A 21,041-nucleotide genomic window follows, 5' to 3' on the forward strand; every position below is an offset into this window, starting at 1 on the left:
CTCCAGGGAGGACTCTGGCCCTCGTGGGAAAATCACCAGGGGACGGATAGCCGGGTTAGCAGACGGCAGCAAGGGCGACGTGAAAGCACCTCCCAGATACCGGGTGCAGCTCAGAGAATCCCTCAGGGCAAGAGCTGGAGGGCTATTTCCCATCCCGGGCGGCAGAGCCCTTTTCTCAGTGCCAACGGGGCGGGGGGGGGGGGAGCGGGAAAGCCTAATGTCGGAACCAGACAAGAGCCGAGGGGCCCAGGTTGATGGTGGGGATGGAACTCTGCCATTCACCGCCCGGGGACCCTCAGGTCACCTCAAGGAACAGAGATGGAAACGGCGCGTCGATGGGGCGTCCGCTTGACCTCTCTCAGCAGAGGTTTCCGCGCCTGTAACGGGGCGGACGGCCTCGAGCGGCCGGGACTCACCGCTGGGAGTAGGCTTGGCAGGGTGCCGAGCACTGCACCATGCAGGTTGCTGCCGCTGTGGTTGCAGCCGCCGCAGCTAAGGTGGCGGAAGAGCAGGTTATGAAATGATTGCTTTTCCCACGACATGTTCCTCCCTGCCTCTGCATACCGGGACATCCTCTGGCTGTTCTCACGCTGAGCTCTTATGTGCTCTGAGCTCCCCAAGCCGTAGAGTCAGGGCTCAAATCCACCCCCTCCGTAGCTCGCGACTAAATGCCAGTTCGGCTTCGAACACGAAGATCATGTTCGTGAAAAGGCCTTGGACTTCTGGGTGGCCGGCTGGCGTGGGCATGTTTTGTTTTTTAAGACAGAGGCACAAAGATGAGAACGTTCCCCAGCCACGCACCTCATTCTTTGGGTGGATGCACGGTCAGAAGCCGAAGGTGCTGGCCAGATCCTTTCTCCGCCCCAGCCCAGGGGCTTCTGCTGTGCCCCTCACTGCCCAGGCCGGGAGGTTTGGGGGTCGCTGGGGGGGGAGCGCCTGGCGTCCTGGCCGGGGATGGAATCCTGGATCTGCACCTGCGAGCTGAGCAACCGCACATCAGGTGAGGTGACGCCTGTAAGAGTCCCGGCCCTGCACGCTCCTCCCAGCAGCTGCACTGGAGGGGGTGGGACACGGTCTAGCCCCGCTCGGCCCCTGTAAGGGGGCAGCCCCTGTTCTCAGACGCCCTGGAAGCCGGAGTCTGCGTGTCGCTTCTGCTGAACACCCGTGTGGCAGGTCCGGAGCACCTGGGTCACTAGGTGCAGGTGCCTCTTGCCCCTGGCAGGGCTGTGATACTCAGAACGACCCTGTCTCTAACAGCTGGAAACCCAGTGTCCAGTCAGCGTGACACCCAGTGAGCAGGGCCCTTCCTCCTCAAGCCTGGACAGCCGGGCCACAGGCCTGAGTTCCTGCACGGGGATTTCTGAGAAACCCCGCAGAGATGCGGGCTGCGGCCCTCCCCTGCTCCCCTCCCCCTCACCACAGGTGCCCCGGGCAGGGGCGTTTGCCCTTCATATTGGTTTCCATCCTTGGTTCCCCTGTGGCTGTGAATCTCAGCCTTTGCCATTGAACACAGAAGTAGTCTCTCGGGGTAATGCTTTATTTCCGTACCGCCGATGCAGCTCCTGGCCCTCCCTGCTGCTCTGTGCTCTGCCTTGCCAGCGCGTTTTTGTGTGCGTGGAAGGGAAGCCCTTCTCTCTGGGTCTGCTTTCCCGCGGAGCTGAGTTCCCCTGCGGGCAGTTGGGTGGTCTGGGCGCTGCCTGGCAGCGGGTCACGTGGTGACAGCAGTTCCCACCAGGAGTTCAGGTCAGACGGGGTCCCCCCGGAACAGGAAAGAGGCTCCCATGGGCTGGCAGCCTCCGGTCTCGGGGGGAGCGGACTAGACCTCCTCATTGCTCCAAGTTCATCTTGTCACGGGGTCTCCTGGGGCTCCAGAACGTGCATCGCCTGGGGGTGGAAGGTTCCGCGATTTCTTTCTCTCTCCCACACTCACCCTCAACGTCTCCCCCTTAATCCCTTAAAAGGAACCCACTGCCTCCCCGCGGTCCCTGTAGAAACAGCAGGGAGGGTCTCTAGCTAGGGCTGTGAGCTCTGCACCAGCATCCAGGGCCCAGGAGGGAAAGAGCGCCTGGCCCGGGGCTTCTCCTCTTGGAACCGGCCTGGTCCCTTTCCCTGCTCCCAGGTGCTCCCCAGCCCCTGCCCCGCGTGCACCTGGGCCTCCTGGGCTCTCGCGGCCTCGAGTCCGCCATTTCCTGGCCCTTACCACTGACCTGTTGGGTGGGGCGCCTTTAACTGGCTCTGCACCTGATGATTTTCTCTTACTTTGCGTTTGTAAAGAACCAAGGCTCCTGAAGGCGCCTCTCCTGTCTCGTCTGCTTCCCCTCCCCTCAGTGTGTGAGCCGGGAGACCTTCCAAGGGCGAGGGGCTCACTGTCTGTCCTAGCACCATTCTGGAGACTAACGGTCTGGAAAGAGCGGTACCCCCCGCCCCCACAAAAAGAGGAACAGGGTGGGGGACTTCATTCATTAAGTTGTGAGCCTTTTCGTTTAAAAGATCACTTTGGCTGCAGGGGCCAGAGGGGGAAGCCCCGTTCAGCCAACTAGCCCGACAGGCACCCTGGGCTGCTACGTGCGGTTCTGCTCGATGCTGCACATATGAGACTGGGCCATTAGGGGTTTATTCGTCCAGCGGATGTTGGCCGAGTCCCTTTGTGTGCCCCCTGAGCCCTGGCTGTTGGGGAGACACATGTGGACGGCCTGCACTGGCCGGTGGGCATCTAGATGAGACAGGTGGGGTGGCGGTGGGGAGGCTGTCCGGAGCCTGCTGTGGGGAGAGCACCGGGAGGGAAGGAAACCCGAGCCCAGGAATGGAATCGGGCAGCTTCCTGAGGCGGGAGACCTCTCAGTGGAGCCCCTGAGGACCAGCTGGCCCCAGCCAGCCCGGAGGTGTGGGCTAGGCTCCCAGACAGAGCCCCCATTTGCATGACCTTGGCTCCAGGGCCAGCAGACCTGGCCTGGGGTTCTCCATACGAAGAGCCTGGAAAAGCCATATCAGGCATGACAATAAAGAATCCAATTACACAAGTGATAAGGAGAAGACGACATTTGGTAATAGAGGAAAAATTACCTGTACAACTCACCCGAGGCTTAGGACGCAATTTCCAGGTAGAGGGAGAGATTTGAGGCCTTTTCACTGAGATTGTGGTGCCCTCTGGTGGCCTCGCGTGGATTTGCTCCTTATTAACCGAGGAAAGTTTGTGTTCAGGGATGAAGTGGAAGTCTCTGTGGAGGGCGGGGTGTCCTCCCGTCCAGGCTGCAGGCGTGTTCCGAGGCCCTGTCATTCATTTCGGGGAAACGTGACTCACGACTTGGCGTCTTTCTTTCTCCCCAAGCGCGGGCGTGGGCCGGACGGGCACCTTCATAGTGATCGATGCCATGATGGACATGATGCATGCCGAGCACAAGGTGGATATCTTCGATTTCGTGTCCAGAATCCGCAATCAGCGGCCTCAGATGGTTCAGACGGACGTGAGTAATGCCCTCCTCGGGCCCAGCTGCCCGTCCTGGTGTGAGCTTCGCACAGGCAAACCCAGACGCCCCAGGATGTGTGCCCTCTCCCCAAGACGGCGCACGCGGAGCGGTGCCCGGCGGGAGAACGTCCTCAGTAACGCCCGCTGTCGCACTGTCCAGGCCACAGATGGTCGTTATAAATGGCCATTAATCTGACTCTGCCCCCAAACCCCCTTCCCTTTACACAAAGAGAAGAGAAGGGCCCCCTTGGAGCCCATCCGCGTCTCCCCGCAGATGCAGTACACGTTCATCTACCAAGCCTTACTGGAGTACTACCTCTACGGCGACACCGAGCTGGACGTGTCCTCCCTGGAGAAGCACCTGCAGACGCTGCAGGGCACCACCCCCCACTTCGACAAGGTCGGGCTGGAGGAGGAGTTCAGGGTAGGTGCCGACTTAAGGGCCACCATTTACACGAAGCTGCTTTCAGTTGCTTCCCCCCTTGATTGACCCCAGAAAAAGCAGGGGAGCCGTCCTGCCCATGACTTTCGAGGGAAGAATACTGGGGGCTTTCAGAGCTTAGCAACCACCTGTGCAGGGGGCGTGTCGTGCATACACTTTTATTTCCCAAGACTCAGGAAATGTCTGGAGATGCAGACGGGTATTTCCATTGAGCAGGTGCCCTTGACGGTAGAGCTGTTAGACGGCTGAGTGATCTCTCGGGAATGTCCGGGTTTTAACTGCATGGCTGTGTCCTCTTGGCCGCAGAAATTGACAAATGTCCGGATCATGAAGGAGAACATGAGGACAGGCAACCTACCGGCCAACATGAAGAAGGCCAGGGTCATCCAGATCATCCCGTGTAAGGCAGCCCGGGCCGCGGAGGGTAAACCCTTGAGGCGGGCGTGATCGGGCTGGTACCCTCTGGCTTCAGTTGCTAAGAAGTCATTGCCCACCCACCCCTGTAAGCCAGGGGTCAAGGGCAGGGCGCCCTCTGGGAGCTCTGTCAAGTGTGGGGAAGGCACGAATGACCCAGACAGTCCTGTGGGTGTCAGGCGGGCAGCTTGTGACCTGGGCTTGGAGGCAGCAGAGGGAGGGCTTCCTGGAAGCAGTGAGATTCTGGCCTGACTCAGTGCCTCCCGATTCTACACGTCATCCAGTTCTCCCCCGAGCCCGGGCAGAGGCATGGAGCCCCCTGTACACAGAGCGGGGGTCCTGGCCCAGGACGTGCAGCAGGACCAAACTCAGCTGAGACCTTCCAGGAAGAGGCCTGGAGACGGGCAAACCGTGGGCGGGGTGGCATCGGGCACTGGGCTGCCCGGGGTCTGGGGGGAGGGAGGGCCTGGGGGCCCGCAGGAGCATCAAGGGAACCATGGAGGGAAGGGGGGGCGCCCGCCTTGAGGGCAAGAGGAGCGCCTCATCCAGACGTCCCCTCCACCTCCCCTCCCGGACTCGCTCAAGCTCGGCCAGGAGAGGGATCTCACGTGGACCTGCGCAGGCAGGCAGTGTGTGGGCTGAGCGCAGACCCTGGGGTCTTTGTGGCTGTGACGTCCCCGGCCGGCTACCCCGGGTTGCCTGCCTGGACACACTCCTTTTACTCTTTAAATTTACTTTAATGCTTACATTTTGGTAGGAATTACCCCAGTTTATGACAAATGAGAACGATAAGTGGATTACTTTAGAACTTTGCTGATAAAACACAACTTGCCTGGGCCACTTGAATTAACCTATTTTAGAAAGTAAACCTTCCGATGAATTGACTTTTTTTAGTGATTTTATCCGTAAATTTTATATCTCGGAAGCGCCTAGCAGCATGTTCAAGTTTGCAAGGCAGGATGGGGTTGGTTCTGACCCAGGGGACGCACTGCTTTGCAGATGACTTCAACCGCGTCATCCTTTCCATGAAAAGGGGCCAGGAGTACACGGATTACATCAACGCGTCCTTTATAGACGTAAGTGCAGCGGCCCCGCCCTGCGTGCGTGCCTGGCGAGGACGCATGCTCTCTTCATCTGTAATCACAGAGACTCTCCATCAACTTGCTTTCACAATCAGAAAGGATGGACACGCCCACAGAAATCCGAACCATTTCATTAGCAAACACTTGCTTAAAGAGAATGAATAAGGAACTTTGGAAATAGAGGATGTAGGTGCGCTGCTAAATAATTTGCTATTTTTCCATTCTGCTTTTTAAAAAAAATTGTATTTATTTATTTATTTATTTTTGGCTGCGTTGGGTCTTCGTTGCTGCGCGTGGCCTTCTCTAGTTGCGGCGAGCGGGGGCTACTCTTCGTTGCGGCGCGCGGGCTCCTCATCGCGGTGGCTTCTCTTGTTGCGGAGCACGGGCTCTAGGCGCGCAGGCTTCAGTAGCTGTGGCTCGCGGGCTCTAGAGCGCAGGCTCAGAAGTTGTGGCGCACGGGCTTAGCTGCTCCGCGCCATGTGGGATCTTCCCGGACCAGGGCTCGAACCCGTGTCCCCTGCATTGGCAGGCGGATTCTTAACCACTGTGCCACCAGGGAAGCCCTCCATTCTGCTTTTAATACCTAGAGACTTCCCTTTTACCTCTCTGTTGCACACCAGCCCTCTATCAGTGGTTGCACACGCTTTCTCCCGCATGTGCTGGGCGTGGACAGCACAACTGTGTTCAGGCCCAGTCTTAGGCTGCCTAGTGCACCGCAGAGTTAGCTGATGAATGGGCAGGAGAGAGCATAGCAGCCAAGTCTGGGCGAGGATTTTTGTTGCAGATGAGAACGCTGTGCCAGGGGTCACTTGGGCCCGAGGGGAGGACCTGGGACTTGAACCCACTTCCTCTAACTCCATGCCCAGGCTCGCTGCCCCACCGCGATATGCTAACTTAGCTGTGGCACACACAGACATGTTAGAATCAAGGCCAGCCCAAGCGAGGGGTTCATTATACCCATTCGGAGGCGACCTGGGGCTGAAGGGGGGCTGTCTAGCTTGGGCATCTTGACCTGTTTTCTGAGCGTGTGCCAGCTGGGGCTTGGCTCAGGCCCTGGAAGCCTGGAGCATACTGTCCCTCATCCGGCCCTGGGCTGTCCTGCACTCACATGTCCCACGGCGGAAATGGGCTGGAAGGAAGTCGGACTTGAACCTCTGCTCCCGTTTGCAGGGCTACCGGCGGAAGGACAGCTTCATCGCCACCCAGGGGCCCCTGGCGCACACAGTGGAGGACTTCTGGAGGATGGTCTGGGAGCGGGAGTGCCACACGATCGTGATGCTGACCGAGGTCCGGGAGAGAGAGCAGGTCAGGGCGCCGCCCCGCCCACCTCTGGGGCCGTTAACACACACCAGGTGCGGCCCGCCTGGCGTGACTACCTGCCCCTTGCAAATGTCTCAGCCGCTGTCATCTGTGCGGCCAGGCCACAACTACTGAGGAGGGAGAGAAGCTGGAAATGAAAAAGGGTTTATTTCATCACCACGCCCACCGCAGGTTAACCGTAACTACCCACTGGCTTTATTCTTAGCCTACATTTTATTTAAGCTGCCTTGAAATTCTGCCGTCTTTTGTTTGCCACAAATACAAATTTGGTCACAACCCGTTGAAGAAAAAGACATTTATTCACTTTTTTTCGGAACAGAAAGACGTAGGTATTGATATATGTACCTAATTAATATAGTTCTGGTAAAATTGAATGAGTTAAATGTTTCTTTTTTCCCAAAGATCCACGCGTGGCCTTCTTGTTTTGATTTAATAACGTAGTAAACGGTCACGAACCCACCATCCCGCTGAAAAACCAAACTTTTGCCAATAATGTACATTTATCCAGATGCTCTCCCGAGAGGTAACCACTATCCTGAATTTGTGTTTTTTGATTTCTTTGCTTTTTAAAAACAGTTTTGTTGGGATATAATTCACATACCATACAATTCATCTTTCTAAAGGGTACAATTCAGTGGTCTTTAGTACATTCAGAGCTGGGCAACGTCACTAATTCCAGATCATTTTCATCACCCCAAAAAGAAACCCCACACCCACAAAAAAAATCGCTTACCCACTTCCTCCGCCCAGTCCCTGCAACGACAAAGCTACTTTCTGACTCTATGGATTTGCCTCTTCTGGACATTTCACATAAGTGGAATCATACATGTCTTCTGTGACTGAGCTCTTTCACTGAGCATAAATGTTGTCAGGGTTCATCCGTGGATCAGTTCCTCACTCTTTTTTATTTTTTATTGTATAAATATACCCCATTTCGTTTATTCATTCATTGGTTGATGGATATTTGCGTTGTTTTCACTCGGGCTGTTATGAATAACGTTTTGAACGTTCATGGACGCGTTTTTACGTGAATGTTAACTTTTAATTTCTCTTAGGTAGATACCTAGGGGTGGAATTGCTGGGCCATGTCATGACTATATTGCAAACTCATATCACTTAACATTTGGAGGAACTGCCAGACTGCCTTCCAAGCAGCTGCCCCATTTTGCATTCCCACCAGCAATGTACAAGGGTTCCATTTTCTCCCCATCCTCATCAACACTTATCATTATCTTTGCAATTAAAGCCACCCTAGAGGATGTGTTCTTAGCTTTTTAAAAAATCTTTTTGTATCACGTGTATGTGTTCCTAAAGAAACAACTGTTTAGTTTTGTCTGCTTTTGAACTTTATTCAAAAGTTGAGTTGGTTTTTCCACTCAAAATTATGCATTTGATACTCTTCTATGTTGCTGCCTATAACTGTGGCTCATTCATCATTATTTCCTTATACTCCACGACACAAACTGTACATCCTGCATCCATTGACTTGCCCCTTCTCCTGGCATGGGCATTTGGGTTGATTCCATTCTGTCGTTTTACGAACAGTGCCGTGGGTACTTTCTTGTACGTGTCTCGTGATGCACGAGGAATAGTAGGTTCCAAGGAGACAAAATGCTGCATTGGAGAGTGTGTGTGAAAGTTTGAATTTGCAAGACATTTCCTAATGGCGTGGTTTCCAAAGTGGTCGGTCAGTGGGTGGATATCATTCATCGACATCCCTAGGGTTGTCTGATGTCCTCATTTTTGTTAATTAAACAGGTGTCAATATCATCTCTTTGTGGCCTTGATTTGCACCTCTCTGATCCCTGTGAGGGCAGGCATCACTATATGCATATTTATAGAGGACATGTTTCGTCTTGTGCAAAGTGCCTGTTCATGCCTTTCACTCATTCTTTTAGTGGGTTGTTTGCCCTTTTCTTATTGATTTATAGGATTTCTTTACGTATTCTTGGTACTGATCCCTTGTTGGTTTTCAGTATTGCAAATATTTCATCCCAGTTGATGGTCTGTCTTTTCATTCTCTTGGTATTTTTGGATGACGCAGAGTTAATTTTATTATAATCTGATGTTGCAATCTGCTGTATCATGGTTGGTTTGCTCTCTGGGGCTCTTGTTTGTTAAATCTGTGCCCTCAGATGAAAAGGTATTTTCTTCTTCTAAGGCTTTCACAGTTTTGTTTTTGACGTCAAGTCTGACCCTGTCTTGGTTCGTTTTTATTAAGGTTCAAGGCTACCATAAATGGTAGGGCAAGTTCTACGCAGCCCAACTCCAGGAGGGGCTGGGGCATATTCATATCAGCCCAGGTAGGGTGTGAGTCAGGGATCCAGTTCCCTTTTCCCATATGGAGAACTGATTTCCCAGCTCCATTTACTGACCAGTCTCTCCTCTGTGTCATGTCACTTCTGTTCTGTATCCAAGTTGCAAATACACGCATGTCTGTTTCTGGACTCTGCTCTGTTCCCTTGGTCAACAGGCACTGGTAGCATTCATATGCGTGTTCACATGTTATTTTCTTGGTCAGGCGAAATACGTTAAATGGTTTGAGAGCAATTCTGCATCATATCGTCAAAACTGCTAGCAGCAAATTCTTTTTATGTTATCCCCCAAGGATAAATGCTACCAGTATTGGCCGGCAGAGGGCTCAGTGACTCATGGAGAAATAACGATCGAAATAAAGAGCGATACCCTTTCTGAAGCCATCAGTATACGAGACTTCCTGGTCACTTTCAATCAGGTATTGTTGCCAAAGCCCTCTAATCTCCTGTGACGTCACTCGGGGTCTGCTGGTCATCGTGCCAGAATGTCCTGCTCCTTCAGGCTTTTCCGGAGCCCCAGGTTAGGTTAGTCTCGACGGTCAGTGAGGACAGTAGTGGGAAGCTGTGTTATCAAGTGGCCGACCTCCCATAAGATTGGACCTCCGTGGTCCCCTGCCTCCTTGCTGGAGCACGGGGATGGTGGGCAAAGGGGCCGACTCCGAGAGGCGGCCCACCGCCACCGGCTCCGCAGGAGCAATGACCGTGGCCAAAGAGCAGGAGGAAGGCCTCTGCGGCTCTCTGCCATCCCCCCGCCCCACCGGCTCCTGGGCACTGCTCCCTGGCAAGGATGGGGGCGCTGTGTGTCAGCTGTGGGGAAGATGACCCACCTGTGGGATTGGATTCTGAGCTCAAGGCGGCCAGAACAGGGAAACCCAGCTTTGCCCAAAGACTCGTTCTCCTCCACGCGGGTCACAGAACGACCCAGGGCCGCTTGACTCAGAAACTGCTCATCTCCAGCCTTGAAGGGACACGTAGGGTCCTGGCTTCTTAAAAAAAGGGATGATTCCTGGTAGCTCAAGCAAAACTGCCAAGGATCCCTTAAAGGGGCCTGGTGGGCCCTGGGGACTCGGGGGCGCATCCTCTGAGTGTGCTGGTCCCCGCCCAGAAGGAAGCACTGCTGGCCTTCTGCTTTAGGGTGACCGCGGCCCGCAAACACCCTGACCGGGAGGCCAGCCAGATGGGAGCTCTGCTGGCCGCCAGACACCGCGGCCCGAGTCCCCGGGAGGGCAGGGGGCCCTGCGGTGGGGCAGCACTGAGGCGCCCTTCCCGCCCGGCAGACCCTGGCCCGCCAGGAGGAGCAGACCCGGGTCGTGCGACAGTTCCACTTCCACGGCTGGCCGGAGATCGGGATCCCCGCCGAGGGCAAAGGCATGATCGACCTCATTGCGGCCGTTCAAAAGCAGCAACAGCAGACGGGTGATCACCCCATCACTGTGCACTGCAGGTGAGTGGCCCCTGCCGTGGGGCGGACGCGGAGCCACGCCCAGCCCACTGACCCAGCAGCATCGTCCGCCTGGACGGTATCCTTCACCTTCCCTTGTGCTCACGACATAACGCGAATGCATAGGTGTCACCTTACCATACACGCAGAAAGAAGCACCGGGGCAAAAGGAGTCAGGAAATGCCTCGAACACACATTTCTTCGTGCTTTTTAAGTTGTCAAAAAAAACCAAACAAAATTGCCAGGCACCGCTCAGACAAACCCTGAACTTGAGTCACCTTCGTTTTGAAAGACCGTCTGACTCTGGCTGGTGCGCCCACCCAGCGCAGCGGGGGGCTCTTCTTGAGCTCCTCACGGATGTCCAGGCGGGGTCCACAACGGAGGGCCCGCCGCTCCACGCCCCGCCTCTCAGCCCGGCTCCCGAGTTAGGCCCAAGGGCAGAGGGGCACACTGGGGGGGACCCCTGGACACAGCTGGGCGCCCCCGGCAAAGACTTTGAAAGACAGCACTACGAGGGTAGACGGTGAATCCGGCTGGACCTAGACACGTGCCAGCTCACCTTTTTTCTGGGCCAGGCCCCCCCTGCCGGCAGGGGCCTTGACCGCCCTTGCAAAGCCCTTCCTCGCGTTTGGGGAGTTTCATCTTGGGGGTGCTGATTCGCCTCCAAAGCTGCACTTCTGTTGCTTTGTCTACACGAGTGGCTCCCAGTTTTTTGCGACTGCCGTTGGCATCGACCCACTTCGCCTTGTAGCTGATAACAGCCCCCAGCGTGGAGGGAGGCTTTGGGCCTCTTTCCTTGTCCGGGACCCGCCTGGCGCGCTTGCGGCCTGGCCAGCAGGGGAACACACGCCTCGGTTTCCAGTCCCTGGTGCCTTTGTAGATGTCGTTTGAGTTCCTTCCTGTTCCACCTCCGCAAACCCAGACTGAGCTTCACGCGCGTTGGGCACCGGGGATGCAAAGGTCAAGGAGACCCACAAGGTCACCCCACCTGTGGGGAGGCAGACGCAGGGAGGGCAGCCACAGAGTCAGCCCACAGGTGGGCTTCCAGGGCCCAGAGGGCAGCCGTGCATCCCCAGAGGGCTCCCCGGAGGAGGCCAGCCAAGCCCGCCTCCACTAGGTCTGGTCTACACGAGGAAGAAGGGAAATGGTTCCACCAGCTTAAAAGCTTGTAACCGGTCCTGATTCACCTCATGTTGTAATTAGGCAAGTGTTTTAGGAATTTTATGTTTGCTGACTCTTAGTCCAAAGCTAAGCTACCTATAAATGATCATTAAGACTCCAAGCTCCGAGCAGTCCAGTACTGACGTGTAGGGCTTGGCGGAGGCTGTGGGATTCTGCCCGTGGGTGAGTTTGAGTATCTCATCCAGCACGTTTTCTCTGCAGTGCTGGAGCTGGGCGCACAGGGACCTTCATAGCACTAAGCAACATCCTGGAACGGGTCAAAGCCGAGGGACTTTTAGACGTTTTCCAAGCTGTGAAGAGTTTACGACTTCAGAGACCACATATGGTGCAAACCCTGGTAAGAAACCGTTTCCAGAGGAATCGAGAATGGTCTCATGTTGAATTTGATGTATGTTTCATTGAAGGAGTTCAAGTCCGCGGGGAAGGAGGGAGGTAAAGTTTCCAAGAAAAAGAGCTAAAGGTTCCAGTCAGCTCACAGGAAAGCTCTGCAGGCCCCCTTCTTCCCTTGCGTCTGGCTGGGGTCTGTCCCCTGGGCAGGACACGTGAGGAGGGGCACATCCATGACTTCAGGTGATAAGACCCCTAGGACAGAGGCACAGACGACAGGAACCGTTAGGTCAAAGTGAACCGTTCCTCCAGATTCCCGTGTACATTTAAATATGTACCAAGTTCAAAAATAGCGCTGACGTTTACAGTCCTGATTCTTGTAATCTATCTTCCACCGCCCGTTTGGACTCCTTTCCTTGGCTGGACCTCACTCAGCCTCCAGACACTCACTGCCCAGGGGCCTTACTTCGGGGGTCCATGCAACGCACAGTTCCTTCTTACACTCTCTTTCATTTCGTGGTGAAAACACACGCTTGCCGGTTTTCTGAAGAATTGCCTCTTCACCAAATGTGGTGATCGTTCTGCAGCAGCAAGGTCAGTTTTAAAGGCTGTTATAACCCGTCGTTTTCCCCAAGGCTTCTTATTTTAGCACCTGCCCTCCCGGCCCGGCCCACTCATTCTCTGTGTTAACTGGATCCCGACTCAGGCACTTTTCCTTTCCTTTCCCTTCCGGGGGCTGGGTGATCGGGTGGGACTCTTAGTAGCTGGAAGGGGGGACCCCTACCGTCCATTCTTGGCTCGCCTGAGAACTTCCCTGCAGCCTCGGGACAGCAGTTTTCTGCCTCATCTTTTCTTCCCCTGGAAAGCCCAGCTCCTTCCCATGATGGCTGGACTGAGACTCCAGGACGGCCAGACAGGCCAATGTTTGGCCTCTCCCAACCCAAAAGCCTGTAGATTTTTGTTCAACGGGAGTTTAGAGAAGAGGCTGAACCCAAGGTGTTGGGAAAGAAGAGGGAGGGGGATGAGGACCCGCCCCTTGGTCCCCCTGCTTCCCCAGCTCCCGTGTTCACTGGGCCAGCAAATGACCGGGGTCTGCAAGGAACCAGAGCCTTTTAGGGCAGCTGCTGTTACTTGAACCTGCCTGCAGACCGCGGTGCAGGCGTGGTTTTCCGAGACGCACAGTAGTCTCACTAGGTAGGAAAGCCCTGCCGTGGCCATTTTCCGCATCTCTTTCATTTCCTCCTTTGAGCGCCCGTTATGGGCCGTGTCACACAACCCGCTTTCTGGTCCCCTGTTAACCCAGCACCTGGCTCTAGTCTCACTGCTTCAAAGAGCCACTGGGAGGTCAGGAGTCCGATGATGTCCGAGTGTTCTAATAAGTTAACAGCCTTATACATATGCAACGCACTTTTCTTTTAAATTCTAGTAAAATTGATATAAAGCAATGCCCTTTTACAGTGTCAATTTAGGCTTAAAAATTATCTATATTTCTATCTTATTTAACTTCTGTAGATTATTTTCATTACACCGTGAAGTTTGATGTTAAGTATGCTCATTTTTTCTTCTGTTCAAAAGTGGTTGTTTTTAAGTTTAAATATGAAAACTAAAGATCTCTCACTCCGACTGTCCAAACTACACTAAGCTAAAGTTGAAACTGAACACTGACATTTTCTATGTAGAAAAACAGCTTTATTTGGAAATGTTCATGTGCCTAAAAACTAAATTATATAACAGAAGCTGATACGCAGTAAGATATACAGTATTTCAGTAACTGGTCAGACTTTTTTATGTCTTCTCTTGAAAGTTTCTCCTAATTAAATTCGGCAAATTTTTTTTCATATTATTTTAATGTGTTCTTCTTTTTCTTTTTCAGGAACAGTATGAATTCTGCTACAAAGTGGTACAAGATTTTATCGATATATTTTCTGATTATGCTAATTTCAAATGAAAATTCCTGCCTTAAAATATTTTTTAATTTAATGGTCAGTATATTTTGTAAAAATCATGTTAATTTATTTCATAGTTGACATGACTATCCTCCTAATTTCTTTGTATATATTTTGTTATGCTTTAAAGGCCACCTGCTGTAAAGTTATTAAATCTTAAATACCCCTTTTAAAAACTGGAATAATGTATTAAGGTCAAATAATAGTCCATAAAATATATATTTCTGCTAATATCAGTAAAAATATTTTAATTTTTCATTAGATTCATATCATTTCATTTCACACAGTCAGCACCTCTAAATGTTAAAAATCTTAATATGACAAGTGTGTTTATTTATGCAAGATACTAACCACAACTTCGTTAGAAAACAGTCGAGGACTCAGAAATCAGTGGAAAATACATTTTCCTGACACTGATTTTACAGCCCTGAGCAGTGGCAGTGTTTTGAAAGCAAACTGTTTGTGAAGATACAGTGTAAATAGGGAATTCTGTGGTCCTCAGTCTCAGCCCACGTGGTTTATCTTTACATTTTAAAGATCAAAGAAGACTTTACGACCTGAGTCCAAGTCTAAAACACACTGGAGTAGTCAGTGACTATATAGTAATACTTACAAATGCATTTATTCAAGGCTGTGTCGTGCCACCTTGGCCAGATGAGAAAAGATGTAAAGGCCAGTGGTCCAGTTCGCCCGGGCCTTGGGTCCGGCAAAACCAGTTATCAGAGTTTCAGTCCCACGGCGCTGGGCGCTGCTTGCTGTCCGTCTGACTGAGAATCACACCCACTGCACTTCTCACTGCCCCCCCCCCGCCCCCCGCACCGTTCTGCCCTGCTTGTCGTGAGCTGTGCCTCAAGGCGTGACCAAAAACCACTTCCCATTCCAAAAGGTCAGATAGAGCATCTGACATGCGTGGAAGCAAGGAGCTCCCGCCTGGTAGAAACAGTTGGGCAGGCACAGGCAATTATGCTTTAAACTTGCTGAGAAGCATTTTGGTATTTAAAGATCTCTTGTAAAAGCTAAGACTGTTTGTAAGAAAAGAAATCTTAAAATCTAGATTTATACAGTTTTTTTTCAGTCCCACTCCTCGACATTTAATAAAAGAAAAAGAGAAATCCTTAATCTAAAGGCTAATTTATTTTTGAATGGTTACCAGTGAGACCTCTGACACTGGATAATAATGATCTCACTGCCAGACAGGATTGGCTTATGGGGCAAAAAAAAGAGAAGGGATGAATGTAGAAAGTTTTGATTTAATGGCAGTGATCTGTCTGTGGCTCTTAGGTACCTAGCAGATGAGCACAATATTAAAAAAAGACATCTGAAAACATTTAACATGTGCATTTTGGGGTACACTTTTTGCTTTTTAAAAGAGATGTGAATCTGAAGGCCTTTATTTGATAGTTCCACCGGCGACCGATTGCACAAAGGTAACCCAGGGTAAGTTACGTCCTAATAACAAGCCCACGGGTAATCAAGCTTCAGCCACTCCTCCGAGCCCCACCCAAGGGTCAGATGAGGTGCCCAGCTGGACGGACAAAAGCACAACTTTGTGAGCGCTGCCGTGGCCACCAGCCTGCAGCCCTGGGCTCCACACACAGCTGAATGCGTCCCTCACCCTTCTGGGTACGATGATTATGCATCTGGGTCGAAGAGAAAATGGAGGGAGCTTTGCAAGATGCACCTGGTGGTCCTGTTTGTTTTCATCGTTAAAGTCCCAAGCCCGAAGCCCTTCCTGACTAAAGGGGAAGAGAGAAAACTGAGCAGCAAAGCCTAGAAACAGAGCCGGTGTTTGTGGTGCAGGCGACATATAAGGGTCAGAGAGTCGAGGCGCCTGGATTGGGGTCCAAATTTAGGAGCCTTTAATGAGAATCCTTCAGGCCCTTCAGTGGTCTTACTGGCATCTCTTGTCTTGAGATTAAGGTAGACCTTCTCGGGGAAGCGCCCCGTTTGTGTGTTCTTCTGCCCCCTTGGTGCCTCCCCCTTGTCTGCTGCGGTTCTGCCCTCGTGGTTCTGAGGACAGAGCTGACGCCACTGTCCCTGGGTTGCAGGGCCCCCTCTGCCTTTGGGGCAGTACTTGCCTCCCAGTAGCTGCAGCCTCCTGGCCTCGGCCTCGGTCCCGATTCAGACAGCCTTGGTGGGCGCTCCGGGACTCCTGTCCTCTCTGTCTCGCTGGGATAGGTTGACTCTTCCTCCCCTTCCGTGAAAGAAAGTCCATTGTACATAACAAAACAGCACCAGGCTGGTAAAGTCATTTTTCTTTGCCAGTTTTCTCCGTTGCATGCGGCTACATTCAAATGCCAAATAGCGATTAGAAGACTACCGTTCTGATCTCCTTGCTTTATCAGTCACTATGTGACTCACTTTACTGTTTCTCTCCACATGCTCTACGAATGAAGAATGCATACCAGTGTTTGAAAAGGTATTTTTATGTGTTTTTAAATACTTTTTAAAACAAGCCTGACGCCTCTGTTTCAGCATTTGGAGTCATATGCCCATGTTATTTTTTTACATGTGTGATTACTGATACTTCTGTTGTGTTTGTGTTAATTTATGTGCAATCTTTATAATATATGTATGTATTCCAGTTTCAACTCTCATTTTTTCTTTTATTCCATTTATCATTTGATCTTGCTCTGATTATGATGCCAGTGAATGCTGCTGAATTCTTTGTATTTGCAAATTGCAAGATCCAAAACATTCTGATGCAAGGATAAATCTTTACTTTGACTTCCAGCCTGCGTCTCTTTCTTCACTGAAATCCCCTTATCTCGTTCCTCTGCCTTAAATCCTTTTAGACAAGACATTCATTAGGAGGCAAGCATTGACTTATGCAGACAATTTTAGGACTTGTAAAATTTAGCTCAGACATGGTATAGAAACAGCCCCCCGGGCATGCGTGGGCATGACGGCCAGTGGCCCGGTCTTCAGAAGTCCTGAGGGTGTGTAATGCAACGAAAGTCACAAGTGGCCCTGCAGAGGGCCCACGTCCCTCCTCGAGTCCAAACAGGGCTCGGAGCTCTGAGCAGTGGTTTCTCAAAATCTACGAGGAAGGTGACCACGTGCTCCAGGTCCACAGCCAGGTGGGGTCAGAGAGCCCTTCTAATGTCACTTCTCCTCCTCCTAAAACCTAAACACCTATCAGGCCTCCCTTTACACACCTTGTGTCTCTGGTGACCCCGGCTCTTTTTCAGCTTCACTGCCCTTCCCCAGCTCACACCCCAGCTTCCTCTTTTAGATATTCTGGGCCTAATGTGGAAATCTCAACATATGCTTTTTATTCTTGGTTGTATTTATTTAATACATTTTATAAGCCTTGTTATATTTGTTACAGATGTGATTAATTAGGATGAGGGCCTAGGAGTCGGGTGGGCCATTAGGGGTGGGTCCATTCTACTCCAGTATGAGGGCGCCTTTATGAGAAGACGGAACTTGGACCCAGAGACACACGCGCAGGGAGAAGAACATGTGAAAAGAAGGCAGGCGTTGGAGTGACGCTTCTGCAAACTAGGAAGCCCGGAGGCTGCCGGGGGCCAGGGCGCGGGTTCTCTTTCACAGCCTCAGAAGGAAGCAACCTTGACTTGGCCTTCGTGCCTGCAGGACTGGAGACAATAAGATCGGGTTGTTTGAACCACCTGGTTTGTGGCACTTTGTTAGGACGGCCTTAGCAGACCAACACCCTGCCCCCGCTCTGACCCCTACAGCCAAGGTTTCTGTTGTTGGATGTCCCCGAAAGAAGCCCAGAATCAAGCACGTGGGTGCAGGTAGCTAATGGGGAGGAGACCCCGGCACGTGCGAGTGAGGGAACAGGGCGGTAGCGGTAGCACAAAGAGCCCCCCCCCGACCCCCGCCAGGGACCTGACTCCGCAGTGATGCCCGAGGGCCTCCCCGAATCGCCCTCCCGAAGGACGGGACCCTGGAGCCTTGCCCCGCCACTACCCCCGGCCCAAGCTGGAGGTTTTCTCCAGCGGTGCCAGCCCCTGGTCTCAAAGGACGGTGCCACCCTGACGACACAGGGAGATGCGTTTGTTGTACAAGTTCAAAGCAAACAGAAAGAGTTGTACGAACTTGGCCTTTCACTTGGTTCCCCTTCTTCACCTCGGTCCATTGGTAACTTTGGGGTACATCCTTCCAGACAGCTGTCTGCAGATTGAAACCTGTACAGTTACGTAAACACACGGACCCTTGCTCAATTGTCTGTTTATAAAAACAGCAGAGCTGAACTCCCGGTATATCATCAAATCCAGGATGACAAAATTGCCAAACCCACTTCGTTTTGCTGAGAAAGCAAACACACCGCCAATTATTTCTTGCAAGACACCGTCCGTTTTCAGATACATCCTGATGTTCGAGAGGTTAATATGTAAAAACCTTGCATCTTAGAAACGACAAAATGGCACTACCTGCGGGCAGTTGGGTAAATTGCCCCTCTGTCCCGCCTTAGGATCGGGCCCTGTCAGCGTATACACAGCTTCCTCATCCTGTCTAAAGGCTGCTTGGCATTCCTGGCATAAAGCTCCTCTGATGGACGTAAAACGAGGAGACTAACACTTTGTTATTCATGTTATAAATATTTCCCTTCGATGCTTTGTAAGACTGTCGATGGCTGTCTAATGTTCCTTGTCCAGGAAGCTTTGGGACTTACCAGCCTGTCGACAGCGTTGCTGGGTGTGTGCGTGATTCCGCCTGGCAGCAGGGCCCTCTGTGGCCCTTGCATGGCGGCACCCAATAAATGCCCCAAACCAACGTTCATGCCTGTGGAATCATCATGCAGACGCCAGGAGGGGCTTCATGTGAACAAGTCCTGGGCACTTTTTGTTCCTCTGTGAAGAGCAGTGTTGATGGCATCCGTGTGTCAGCACAGTGCTCTGCACCAGGAGAGGGGAGACTGCAACCACGTCCAGGAGACGGCCCGAGGCCTGGGGGTCTGCACGGCACCGGAATCAGGGTCCCTCGGGCTGTGGCTGGAGCATCACATCTGTGTCTGGGAAGATGATCCCACCAGCTCTTCTAGAGGAATCGTCTAGAAAGCCCAGCAGACGGACAGATCACAGCCACAGTGTCTCACGTCGTTTTTAGTTCAGTAGCTGGACTTGACTTTATGGAGTTGACCTTTACAACGTACTTTCCACGACAACCTGGACACCTCCACCCAGCGCGCCCGTCTGCTGAGGCCTGAATTCCTCGGTCTTGACTGTGTTTAGGACTCAGGATGGCCCTTCCTTCCTGCCTCAGCCCCTCCAGGTAGTAATGAACTTGACGCCCGGACCCCCAAAAGCCTTTCTCTGCCCCTGACAGACTTCTTCCTGGCAACAAACCGACCCACCACGAGCTCCCACCCCCTGACTTGCCCGCAGGTTCGCTCCCAGGATCTACTCGCGTTAGGACGGCCAACCTCAGGGCAACACGAATCTTTGTTTGCTGACTCTGCGGCCCTGACCAAATCCCTGTCCCTGGACTCCCCACTTCTGTCCAGACGAATAGGACAGAGCCAGGGTTGTAGGGAGTCCCCTTCCCCGAATACAAGGGCTGTTCCTGCAGGACCAAAGCGGGCCTGCTGGCCAGGAGGGGAAGCAACTGTCCGGCCACGTCAGAGCTGGGGAAATGCAGACAAGAGGCTAAAGAGCCCACGCCGACCCCACCCTGTCTGCCACTCACTGTCTTGCTTTGGTTTGGCTTTCTTTCCCTTCCCTCCCTTTAATAAAGAATACCACGGGTTTTAAGACCATTGCATCCCAGACACCTCCTGCACTGGGTCACCAGGGTATAGAGACTTGTCCATCCATGGTCTGCCCTCCTGGATGGACAAAGCTTTGTCCTAGAGGGGGTCGTCTAGTTTTCACTGCACTACGTCCCACGAGGATGCACAGCAAGACCCCAGGATACAAAACGGGGGACTGACCCAACCTGGGAAATGGGGAGGTGGGTGAACGAGGCTTCTCTGAGGGAGTCTCACTGGAGCTGAGCTCAGGGCTGAAGGGGATCATCCTGTGAAGCAGGAGGTGGGGAAAGTCCCAGGCAGAGAAAAGAGCAGGGTGTGTGTGTGTGTTCATCTGCATGTATGAGTATGTGTGCGTGTGTATAAATGCATGAATGTGTATCCGTGTGTATATGTGTGTAGGAAGGGGTGCGGATCCATGTATATGTTTATGTATATGCATGTGTATATGTGTGCAGGTCTATGTATGTGTGAGGGGTGGGTGGAGGGGTTTAAGAAAGACAAGAGTGGGAGCAAAAAAGAACTGGAGCAAAAAAGTCAAGAAGAGACTGTGGCAGCCACATATCACGGAAAAGCTTGGAGATGAAAAAGTAAGAATAGCTTCCATTGTGCTCGCTTCGGCAGGACATATACTAAAACTGGAACAATACAGAGAAGATTAGCATGGCCCCTGCGCGAGGATGACACGCAAATTCGTGAAGCGTTCCATATTTTTTGTTATACGGCAGAAACTAACACAACATTGTAAAGCAATTTATACTCCAATAAAGATGTTAAAAAAAAAAAAGAATAGCTTCCACTTACCGAGAAATTTCCATCAGAGGGACGTTACTCACTTGGAATCTGAGGCTCAGAGAAGGTACCAAACCACACAGCGAGCAGGTATTTATTTCTTGCACCCCATTCTCAAACACTCAATTAGCCTGGCTAAATATTAGTGGTTAATATTTCTGACCCTTCACCCTCAAGAATGCTAAATAAAGGATGTGTCCTGTGGACATGTGCTTTTTGAAACACTTGCTTGAATGACCTTTTCTAATCCAGCACCTACAACCCTATAAAATAAAACCACTCTTATGCTCTTGAAATACTGTACTTACGAAGGCGAGAAAATATGCTGATATATTTCAGTGAGATTTTTGGTTAGAGTTGAACCCTAAGAGCTTTTTAATTAATTTTTATCCCATTCCCCAGGCACACAGCTAATTGAAAATTTTCTATATGTACGGTTCATAATTACTACTAAATGTGAAGTGTTGGCAGAACCACTTCATCGCAGAAAGTTCCTGTTCTACCATCTCTTGAAGCTTGCCTACCTAGATGGCACGTGTCTGACTCACAGCCTCGGAGAGTGCCTTTTCTCATGAGGGCTGCGCTTCCTCAAACACTC

The 21,041-nt window shown here is 51.9% G+C and overlaps 2 protein-coding genes and 1 non-coding gene across 4 annotated transcripts in view; 2 read left to right on the forward strand and 1 right to left on the reverse strand.

Moving 5' to 3' along the window:
• PTPRE (protein tyrosine phosphatase receptor type E) overlaps positions 1–14,171 on the forward strand; it is a 38,880-nt gene extending 24,709 nt beyond the window's left edge. For both annotated transcript variants that reach the window (XM_055081406.1, XM_007102779.3), the window contains 9 exons: positions 3,329–3,464; positions 3,741–3,890; positions 4,215–4,308; positions 5,322–5,398; positions 6,575–6,709; positions 9,333–9,458; positions 10,317–10,483; positions 11,864–11,999; positions 13,863–14,171. In XM_055081406.1, coding sequence (XP_054937381.1) covers positions 3,329–3,464; positions 3,741–3,890; positions 4,215–4,308; positions 5,322–5,398; positions 6,575–6,709; positions 9,333–9,458; positions 10,317–10,483; positions 11,864–11,999; positions 13,863–13,937 — 1,096 coding nt within the window. In that variant the 3' untranslated portion in view covers positions 13,938–14,171. The remainder of the gene's footprint in view (positions 1–3,328; positions 3,465–3,740; positions 3,891–4,214; positions 4,309–5,321; positions 5,399–6,574; positions 6,710–9,332; positions 9,459–10,316; positions 10,484–11,863; positions 12,000–13,862) is intronic.
• Positions 12,189–21,041, reverse strand: part of MKI67 (marker of proliferation Ki-67) — a 38,210-nt gene continuing 29,357 nt past the window's right edge. Inside the window, exon 16 of the mRNA XM_024121603.3 lies at positions 12,189–12,244. The gene's annotated coding sequence lies outside the window, so the exon portion shown is untranslated. The remainder of the gene's footprint in view (positions 12,245–21,041) is intronic.
• Positions 20,260–20,366, forward strand: LOC112064274 (U6 spliceosomal RNA). Its single transcript, XR_002891456.1, has one exon. It is a non-coding gene; the product is annotated as a U6 spliceosomal RNA (small nuclear RNA).

Source organism: Physeter macrocephalus, chromosome 20 (assembly GCF_002837175.3).
Source record: "Physeter macrocephalus isolate SW-GA chromosome 20, ASM283717v5, whole genome shotgun sequence".
Classification (NCBI taxonomy): domain Eukaryota; kingdom Metazoa; phylum Chordata; class Mammalia; order Artiodactyla; family Physeteridae; genus Physeter; species Physeter macrocephalus.